This window comes from Parasteatoda tepidariorum, chromosome 8 (assembly GCF_982258835.1).
Source record: "Parasteatoda tepidariorum strain Cologne lab strain chromosome 8, Ptep-v5.0, whole genome shotgun sequence".
NCBI classification, from domain to species: Eukaryota; Metazoa; Arthropoda; class Arachnida; order Araneae; family Theridiidae; genus Parasteatoda; species Parasteatoda tepidariorum.
The window spans coordinates 38,283,955-38,294,859 of record NC_141762.1 but is presented as its reverse complement, the minus strand read 5'-3'; the positions used below and the strand labels follow the sequence as shown (position 1 = coordinate 38,294,859).

At 28.0% G+C, this 10,905-nt stretch overlaps 1 protein-coding gene across 2 annotated transcripts in view; it reads right to left on the bottom strand.

Moving 5' to 3' along the window:
- Positions 1-1,697: 1,697 nt before the first annotated feature.
- The window catches only part of LOC110282076 (junctional adhesion molecule 2A), a 97,452-nt gene continuing 88,244 nt past the window's right edge, over positions 1,698-10,905 (bottom strand). For both annotated transcript variants that reach the window (XM_071181502.2, XM_043044016.3), the window contains 2 exons: positions 7,162-7,289; positions 1,698-2,055 (listed from right to left, as the gene is read on the bottom strand). In XM_071181502.2, coding sequence (XP_071037603.2) covers positions 1,765-2,055; positions 7,162-7,289 — 419 coding nt within the window. In that variant the 3' untranslated portion in view covers positions 1,698-1,764. The remainder of the gene's footprint in view (positions 2,056-7,161; positions 7,290-10,905) is intronic.

Genomic DNA, 10,905 nt, shown 5'->3' with positions numbered 1-10,905 from the left:
ATATATATATATATATATATATAAAAGGAAAAAGTATTTTAACAAAAAGATATGCCTGAGTGCTAATTTTCAAAAGCATTTGCAAGTAATAAATTATTTATACACGATGCTTAACGATATTTAAATACGATTTATACTAAACGCGAACAAATGGCAGATTATCGCTGTCTTGCCTTTTAGTAATAATTTCCCTTTATTTTTTAGAATAATCTTATTCAAATAATTTTTTATGATGTTTAGTACTTTTTTTATTCATCTTTTTTAAAATATTTCATTTATAACCATGTCACTTCTCGTATGTTTAAATTAAACCACTTTTTTTTCTTTATTTTGATGTGCAAACAAAAATGAAAAGTGAGAATAACAAATATTTTTGAATTAAATGTCGCATAAAAAAGGTGTTCCTTTTTAATTTTAGGCCCATTTTCGTTTGTTCATGAATATTCGATTAATTTGATTTAAATATTACCAAGTCGAGGAATTTTCATTTTCTCTTAGGAATAGGCAGGTTAACAAGTTACACACGAGATGTTTTCCTTTGAATTTTTTGTGAACTTACTATATTTAATTAATGTTACTTTTCGTTGTTTTCCTTTTTTAAAAATACTTAGTTAGTATAAATACAAGTTCTTACTATAATTTTTTAACATTAAAGGATCTTTTATTATTCTAAAATAAACAATTTAACAATAAATCTTTGTATCAGAAACGATATTAATGAGGAAAAGAAAAGCACAAATTCATAATTTTTTTGCGTTTTATTTTAATATATTTTATTTTAACACCGGCATTAGCTAGTCTATATCAGTTTTAGAGTTATAATTTCTTAACTTCGTAGCCAATTAATTTCTGAAAGTAGCCTTGTAATTTTACAACAGAAGTCCTTGATCAAACGTAGAGAAAACTTGCCATCATGGACCTTTCGATCCTATATTTGCGTTACATACTGAGGGAAACCTCAAAAACTTCTTACTTTTAGACTATTTAAGTGAAAATTCTAACAAGCAATCCATCTATTACTTGGGATATTTAACATGAGCAATATGTTTGGTTTGAGTCAAGAGCAGAATACGTTGTAAAAAATCTCGGATCAAATTACTCTAAAAAGAACCAAACACTTAAGGTGCCGGTACTTTTTACAGTAAAATCTATTTTTTCTGAAATATGTTACAAAACAAAAAAATATGATATACCATATTTTTTACAGTGAAATTCATCGTGAAATCACTGAATTAGTCTAATTCAATAAATATTACGGTAAAAACTAAGGTATAATATTTTACGATAAAAATTGATTTTACGGATGATGCACCCAAAGTACCGATACTTTATTCTGTAATTTAATCCTGAATTTTTTACAGCTTATGTTTTTATCAGCCTTTTCTAGAATTTGAACCTGGATCGCCTCATTTTTCCACGATTCTTTTATCCACTGGGTAATTCTGGCACAAACTTTTTACGTTGTATTTCTTGCCTTTAGCTTAATCCTTAGATAAACTGATTTTGAAGATTTTAATTTCTTTCCTGCTTTGATCTACTTTTAAGCTTTTTTTTGGCATAAGCATGATATTTTACATTCTAAAGGCTCTGCATTTAGATGAAGATAATTTCGACTTTTATTAAATTTTATCATGACGTTCTACACGTTTTTTTGTGTGGATAAAATGTAATAAAATTAAATAAATGCACAGAAATGATTCAAAATCACATATAGTTTTAATTAAACTTTAAACATGAATAAAACATCCATTTATACAAAACAAGTTAAAAATACACAATAAAGAGCAATACAAATAAGAGTACCACACATATATCTGAATATAAAGTTTGTATTCCGTTTCTCAATTCCAAGACTATGTCTGGCACAGGTCTACTGATGAGGAGTTCTTCACTCACTGAGGTAACAACATCAGCAATGGAGGCAGTACAAGTTAATCGTATGTCTCCTGGAGGCAGATGTTGCGATGTTAATGGTATATTGATGGATGAAGATGATGACTCCAGCTGATCTGGGTGGCGTATAACTTGTGCGTGACCTATTAACTCAGAATCCATCTGTAATTGATAATAAAACTACAATCATGTCTTTAAATACGGAAATATTTCAGGTGCTAGAAATGTAGAATCGAGACGCGAGAATCGCTTTTAATACATTGATATTGTAAGAAGAGTGCTAAAAAGGCAAAGTAAAAATCAATGAAATACGAAGGTAGTTCGTTAAGTCTCAAGGAAGGAATAAAACATTTTGTATAATCTTCCAAACAGGCAACTTTTTCGGTTATGATTTCGTTGCTCAAACGAAAGTGTATTTCATATTTTCTTTTTCGGTTAGCCAGTATTTCCGCCTGTTCATTATGTTGAATCGAAATTCTATAAACTAAAAATTATACATGATCAATTCTTTCAGGGCAACAACCATTATTTTACAATTAAGAAAACTTATCGTAGGCACGAGCAACTAGCTCTGTCGGATAGAGCTTGGTGCGAATAATGCAAAGGTCGTGCGTTCGTCTTCCCCCTGAGACAGTGTTGCAATTGTAATCAAGGTTCATAACTTACGACAGAGTTAGTTTGTAATTGTGGTTAATCTATGCGATATTTTGCGGATGATTTGACCGCTTCCTTTACCAATTTGTTTGTAGAAAAAAATGCAAAAAAAATCGATAGATTTTCTAATTTCATTAATAAATACTAGGAACTAAAACAAAACAGAATACACAAGTTTCAAGTAGAAATTTTAACTTTCTTATGTGCAAAAAACATTTAATTTACCATCAGTGTACTGTCCCGAGTTATCTTGGCCAATGAAAAAAGTTAAATATTCGTTTTTGTATGATAGTTTTTAAAATAAGGGACAACACAAAATGATACTTTCCAAACGCCACAGTAAAGTGGTTAAATAATTAGTATCAATACTTATGTAGACAAATAGATTTATATACACCGAAAAGCCATTACATTATGACCACCCTCCATCTATATTAATGGGCTCGCCCAGGTTTTCATGGTTTCTCGCCCAGGAACAATGTTTTCATGGGGCACATTAGGACCCATAATCCTCATAGAACAATCCCTGACGTCTGTAAGCTACTTAAACATAGTTGCAAACCAGGTTCGCCCATTCATGGCAACAGTTTTTCCTGCGGGGGATAGTGTTTACCAACAGTATAATGCACCATGTCATAAGGGTCGAATCGGCAAGGAACATTCCAGTGACTTTGAAGTCATGTCTTGGCCCCCAAATTCACCTGACCTTAATCCAATAGAGCATTTGCGGTCCTACTTGGAAAGCCAAATTCGTGCTGCCACGCTACCCCCTCGCAATTTGAGGGAATTGCAGGACCAGTTGGTGAGAGCTTGTTACCAGATACCTCAGACTACCTATCAGCACCTTGCGGAACCAATGCCATGGCGGGTGCTAGCAGTTTTGAGGGCTAAAGGTGGTCCTACATTTTATTAGTAGGGTGGTCACAATGTAATGGCTCTTTGGTGTAAGTTTTATCTCTAATCATATGCAATACAAATACATCTGATTTCAAACTGTGGATTGCTGTCAGTAAAGAATTGCATAAATATGAAAAAACATAGATGAAATAAAATGCAAAAATTTGTTTAAAAATATTTAAGTGAATCCTACAATGAAGAGGAATAAAATAAAAAGAATTTAAAATATTTAAGGGAAAAACACTTTATCTAAAGTTAACGTCAAATCGAATTTTCATTGACATAAGGCGTGTAGTTAAATCTTAACTAGAGTGCAATTCCTTTACACCAAAAGTAATGAAAAATTATGAAGTTCCAATTTTTTTCATCAGTCCTAACACACCATTATCTGTTGAGTTTTTTCACTATTTTTGATGCAATTGTTGCCAAAATTATTGGTATATAGTAACATTAAAATTATTTTACAATATAGAAAAGTTCTTTTTTAAAATTTTAATTGAATTTCGAGACTAAAAAGATCCCTTGAGAAAAATGTGTTGAATTCAGTATAAATTTTAGTGTTTCTGAACGCCAAAAATTGTGACAATTATTTTGCATTACAAGTTGTGTAAAGGAGCATCTATAGCACTTTTAGTGCAATTGTTTTACAGTGTCTTAAGTAATTCCCTGAGAACAAAAGCATGATGAAAACTAATAGAATATGGTAAAATTCACACTGTTTCTGACTCTATGAGAGCACCAAATTGCTTGGTAATTTTTACCGAACCGCTTTAGTATTGTTTTCGGTAAAATTAAAAACATAATATGATTTTATAATGTGTGGTAAAATTTGGTAATTTTATCATGAGACCCTAGAGTAAGGGGTCCAAATAAATGAATTAAATACCGTATACTTAGATCCTATTACACAGAATTTTCACCGCGTAAGATTCTTTTATTAAAAAATAGCAATGCACTTAAATATTTTGCAAACATTTAGTTCTGCTATTATTTGTCATATAGTATTTCGTAAATGCATATCCAAATTTTTAACCAATTTTGTAAAAAAGCTAAAACTGTTTGATCATAAATAATAATTTTGCAATTTTCTACTCCTGTAATTATATTTTGAAATTAAGTTAAATATTATTGTTATTTTAATAATGAAAACTAAACTTAGATTAAAAAATTTGCATTAAAACAGCTAATTTAATGAATTCTTTCATTTTTTTAATAAAAATCATTTCAACAAATATTTCCATGGTAAAAGAAATATGTTTCTAAATAGAGCTTTATAAAACTTCTTCATATTTAATTATTTTGCTCACATTAAAACTAGAACAATTAGTATTTGTTAGAATAATTGTTGTTCATATTTATTTTGTGCTGATTGCTTCTTCCTGCTTGAAAAGATGTATTTGTGTTTATAAAATAGAATAAAATAAACATTTATTAAATATTTAATAAAATTAAAACAAACGCTTAACTTAGAAATTAATTAAATATATGCATAATATTTGATTGAAACTTTGGTTGTCTAACAACAAATAAACAAAATTCTATATAATATGTAGAATTTCTGTGAAAGGTTGTTTTCTAATTATGATACTTCACTAATGTGCGCAACTATTTGCTTTCCGTGAAATATATCAAGCATTGATCATTATAGGCAAATTAAGTTATTATTTTTATTTGCTAAGTTCATCTTCTAATGAAAATTTATGTAGCTTACATCATGCATTGTACATCATGCATTGATTAAATAATATTTCTTTGAAAGCCCTTAGACTGAAAAATTAATAGTAAAGCTTGTGTATTGATATTTATTAATTAAAAATTCTCACTTTTAATGCGTGGATGATTTCTAAAAACAAAGTTAAATAATCGAAGTCAGCTTTTTTTTAAAATTTCCAACTCTCAACAGCCGACCCGATTCTGAGCTTAAGACTATCGATGCTTAACTCCGTCTCCTCTGAATTTTGAATTCAACCTATAAGACAAAGGAACTTTTGAATCAAGTATTTGGTCAAACTAGCCTTCGTGAAGAACTTTTTGACGGAGCTAACCCTCATTTGCGTTATACGGAGTTATATACGCTACTTGGATCTTATGCGTGATCCATCTCTCACTGAGGATAATTTACGTCAGCACTGTGGTAGACACTAGCTGGAAGCAAAATTCATACCAACCAGCTACCGCTGGGATACGAACCAGGGAACGCTCTATTCCTTGAGCTAACGTGGTTCCAAAGTTAACTTAAAGATTCTTTTTTCCAGTTTTGAAATATATAAGATCCAAATGCCACGATGTATTTACGCTTTTATATTATATTTTTCCCTTCCTTTATATTTTTGCTTCAATCACTTATCACGTGACTTTTGTTTATTCAAAATACAATATAAACAAGTATAAACAACTCAAAGTGCGCATCGAAAATCGCATTTCAATAAAATATGTTATCATGCTGATTTAGCACAAAATGGTAATTTATCTGAAAAAATGTACGCATAAAACTAATCATAAAACTAGTCATAAAATCATGATTTTCTGATTAATCCAGTTTCTTTTTTTACAATAGATTTAAATTTTTCACCAATAAGAATAACTGGAAGCATTGGTTGTTTAGAAAATTAAGCTTTCACCCTACACATTTCAGGTTTACTAGATAATAAGAACTGTAAATAGAACTGTAAAAACTGTACTGTAAGCAGGGGAGAGGAGGTACCTTTGAACATTTTAAACTTAATTCTTGAAATTAATAATATTGTTTAGATATAGAAATAAGCATGTATTTGTTCCTTAAATCAAGTTCAATCACTTTCGTAATTGCTGCTGCTGTTGCAAGGAAAGTGTTGCTTTTCACTCTTAAATCTATATAACTAAATAAGTGAAATTTTATCCTACATCTAAAATAAATTAATATTTAATGTTTTCACTATTTGATGAATATTGAATGATGATAACTGAAATTGCAATTTTAAATTATTACACCCATTTTATTAAACACTTACCTGCAACAGAGTTGTCATCGATAGAAATTTGCATGTGATTTATCACTTGCACATCCAAAAATACATAATTAAATCCATCAGAATATGTCAAAATGTACTTAATGTAAAATTTTGTAATTAAAACACAGTTAAACAGATAAATTATAGATTGCAATTACTTAAGAAAATTTAAATACCTTGTTAATTAATTATTATCATTATTATTTTACAAAAATTAAACCTTGTATTGTAGGCTTTAAAACTAACAAATTTATGAAAAGAGACAGCATTCACTTGACTTTAGACTTTTCAAAAATATTGAACTTATTAGTGAAAGCAACGCAGAAATACTATTGGTTTCCACTTATGTAAGAAATAGTAGGTAATATGAGGAATGCCGTATTGAATTGTACTATAGTCACAAAACATCATTAAGATATGCAACACGCATAAAGAAAAGAGCTTAAGACATGCTTATAAACCCACCGCGGAGCTTCTTTAAACTAAAATAAAAAAAAGGAGAATTAAACTTTTAAGATATTTTAAAAGATTTTTTAGCTTAGAAGTGTATTTAGCTTACTCAGAATATTTTCAGTTTCAGTTTTGTGTGTTCAAAGCACTGTTTAATTTAAATATTACATATTTGAAACAAGAAAAATAAGGATATTTCAAAAAATCGTTCAAGTGTGCCCTGTCTCTGTAATGTCTCTCAAACTTCTTACCAAATATTCTATTAAAATATTCTTACCAAAATGTCATTGACGTACCAACTTAAGTTGGCAGCTGGTTTTGATTTCGCAGATGAGCAATGAAGAGTGAGATTATCACCATATTCAGTTAATTCACCAGAAATTCGAGGGGAAGATTCTGGTGGAACTAAAATAAAAAAAATCAAATATATATATATATATATATATATATATATATATATATATATATATATATATATATATATATATATATATATATATATATATATATATATATATATATATATATATATATATATATATATATATATATATATATATATATATATATATATATATATATATATATATATATATATATATATATATATAATCGTCATCTTATATTCTGTATATCATAAGAAAATTATGTACAAACGAAATTTCCTTACTGTTTCAATATATATGGTATTACAGATTTACAGATATCTGTACTGACACATTTGTTTTCTTCTGTATTATATTTATCAACGCTGAAATATCGAAGATCATCTTTATATCGGTACACATGTTGCTTGGTTTTACATCTGTTCATCAAGATAAGTACGTTTATCGATTATAATCTGTATGTTTAAATTGTAACTTGTAATTGACTTCAATAATCTCCCGAATGTCCCTTACACGTGAGGGGTAGGGTTTATCTATGCTACACCTCATACTTTTCTTCTTTATTTTAATTAGAATTTTCTACATATTAGAGTAAGACTGATTTAACTAAGTCTTCCAAGATAGCCAAGGGAAAGTTTCTATAAGTATTCATAGAATTGTGTGGAGAAAAAAAACCGTAAAGACAAGTTTATATGATAAGTGTATAAAAACGAGTTTTTATAAAGTCCTAGTTATTACGAAGGATTATTTAATGTAAGATTGAAACGAATTTTAAAGAGCTCTTCATAGGAAAATTAATTATCAGATTTAAGTTCTGCAGTAATGACCACTTAAAAAGAATAACACTGTGTTTAATAATATTGAATATCGTTAAATACAAAGAAAAACTGAAATAAAAATAGATATTGCTGTTGCAGTTCAAGTTCTGCCCTCAGGATACTTTAAATTATGATTTAACAATAATTCAAAATATTTTAATTCACATTTTGGATTTTTAATTAGATTTAAATGACCTTTTTTTGTTAGTGCTTTGCGGATTTTTAAATTTCAATTTCAATTGAGAGATTTCCAGGAAAATTTACAAAGAAGTTGACGGTAATTGTGTAATGAGCAAATTTAATATTTTCATAAAAATGTACTGTCATCTGACAAGCCAATGAACATAAATACTAATTAGTCTAAAAGCTTGAGGCTGTGAAAAATAGAACAATCCTTACAAAAGAATACTAATCAAAATTTCAAGTACAATTTTCTGCATGAGAATGTCAGTTTCTTCTTTATTCTCGAAAGACCACAGAATTACGTTATTCGATGCCAAATTTTTAAAAACTAAACGCAAGGTGATCTTTAATTGCAGTCATTGAAAGGCATTTTTTAAATTTATTATTGTCTAACAGTTTTATACAGATAAATTTGAAACAATGCTGTTCGTTATTTAAGAGGACGCTATGCAGAAACTCTCTTTAAGCTACATAAAATAAATTATTTGAAGTGCAGGAAAGAGAATTCAGGTAAACATAAAACAAACTATTCATGAAGTGTAAAATTGCTGAAAAGATTTCCAAAACATTAAAATGCAAACAAGAATTATTGCAAGTTAATTCCTATTATCCAATTTAACTGAAGTTCCCACGTTAAGGCATTCTCTCAAAAATACTTTAAATTTTAAACTGCTAAAAATATTTATTAAAAAAATAAAAAAAATAATAATAAACAGTTCCATCTATTTTCTAATATAATTCTTGTTTCAAAGTAATAAAATAAAATATTTTTAAAAATTATATTTTCTGGCATTGTCTCAAACATTGTTTTTAGCATAGTAAGTCGCTTGAATTAAAATCAACACTCATGTTGAAATATTGACGCAAAGCATAAAAGTTATGCTTCAAAGTTAACAAAATCCCTAGTTTTATGGTAATCTTTGACGGTTTCTTATTTAATGTCCATATTTTTAAGAAGTTTTAATACCACGAAAAATAGGTTTCAATTGAAAATATAAACTAAAGCTGTATGATTCAGAAATTGAATTTTCAAGTACAGTGGACTTATTGGTTAAATATTGACCTTAATCAGTCCTATCGCAAAACAGATATTATAAGATGGTCAGTTTCGTTTTATTTTTAAAAAATTGCAGATTATTTTAGAACAGATTATGAACCATAGTTAAATCATATATGGTATTTTCTTTTAGTTTCTGCATTCTATTTAGTATCTCTTCAAATTTATATGACAATTAGAGAAGACATAACATTCCTTAGCAATTAATAAAGAATATTATTAGTTTTTTTGTCATTTAATTTTTTAAGCATTATATAGCTCATACAATAAATCAAAACTTATGTGTTTATTTTTAAATATACGGCACACAGAATTTCGCTAATGTATCAGTAAATACAATTCCTGTTGTAGCAAAAATAGTTAAAATTATGAAAAATTAGTTAAAATGGTTAGTTACAAGTATTATAAATTAGTCTTAGGAAAAGTGAAAATTGCTGGCTTAAAATTATAATTTTTTTAAAAATAAAGCGATAGTGTGAATGAAAAATGCCTTCAACAGTAAGATTTTCTAATCAAGAAATGCGTTTCATCAAAAAATATATATCTAATAAAATTTTCTACGTGAAAAGGAAAGAGAGGAAGTATTCAGCAATGAAACGACCCACGCTATTCTTAAAATAAATAACAAAAAATATATTTATGCCTTACTGCGATGACGCCGTATTTTCCTCATTCATAGGATTGTAAATGGAGTGTCTTAAACATGTTTTCAAATGGAGCCAGGAATATTTTTTGAATGACTGACTTAAAAATTTATAATAAAAATCTTATAACAATAAAGTGAAAAGGATGCATTGTTAGAAAATGTCCCAGTGGTTAATTTTTTTTTTCAGAACTGAAATATTGATTCAATTTAAATGTATTCCCTCCTACATATATTAAGCAAAAAAAAGCTAGAAAACAAATAGACTGTTGCATGCGTTCTCTTCATATATTGATAATTATGATGTGGGTGTAGCGATGCCTTTTAAAATTTAAATTATTTTACAGCAATCCTCCATAGTTCTATTTTGACTAAATACGAAGACATTTATCATGATCATTAACAGAATCTGTATTACTTTTAAAACAATTTTTTATGAGTAATTTTCTAAACTAATTGTAAAGTTAATGTGTTTGTTAACTATAGGTTTGTATTATTTTTGTTACGTGTTTGTTTGCTATATACACTGCATAAAGAAATATGGTTAAAAGTATCAAAATATGGCAAAATTTATAGTTTCTGCTTCTAAAGGAACACCAGAACAGCTCGGTATTCTTTACCTGAGAGATTTGTTAATGATTTTGATAAAATTAATAATAATAATATATATTTATATTTATAATACGCTATAAGACTTGCAAAATGAGGTTTTAGGTAATTTTATGATGATACCTTAGAACATAGCACGAAGGCAAATTATTTGTTTAATTTTACTTTTTAATTTTGTATTTTTTATCAAATGTGCGGTTATAAAAACCATAATTTAGAAAAAACAGAAGTTTAGGGGAAGCCGTTACTATATAAACGAAAAATTACCAAATGAATAGTTTAAATATCGTATATTTTGGTTTTATTGACCAAAATTATGGTTTGT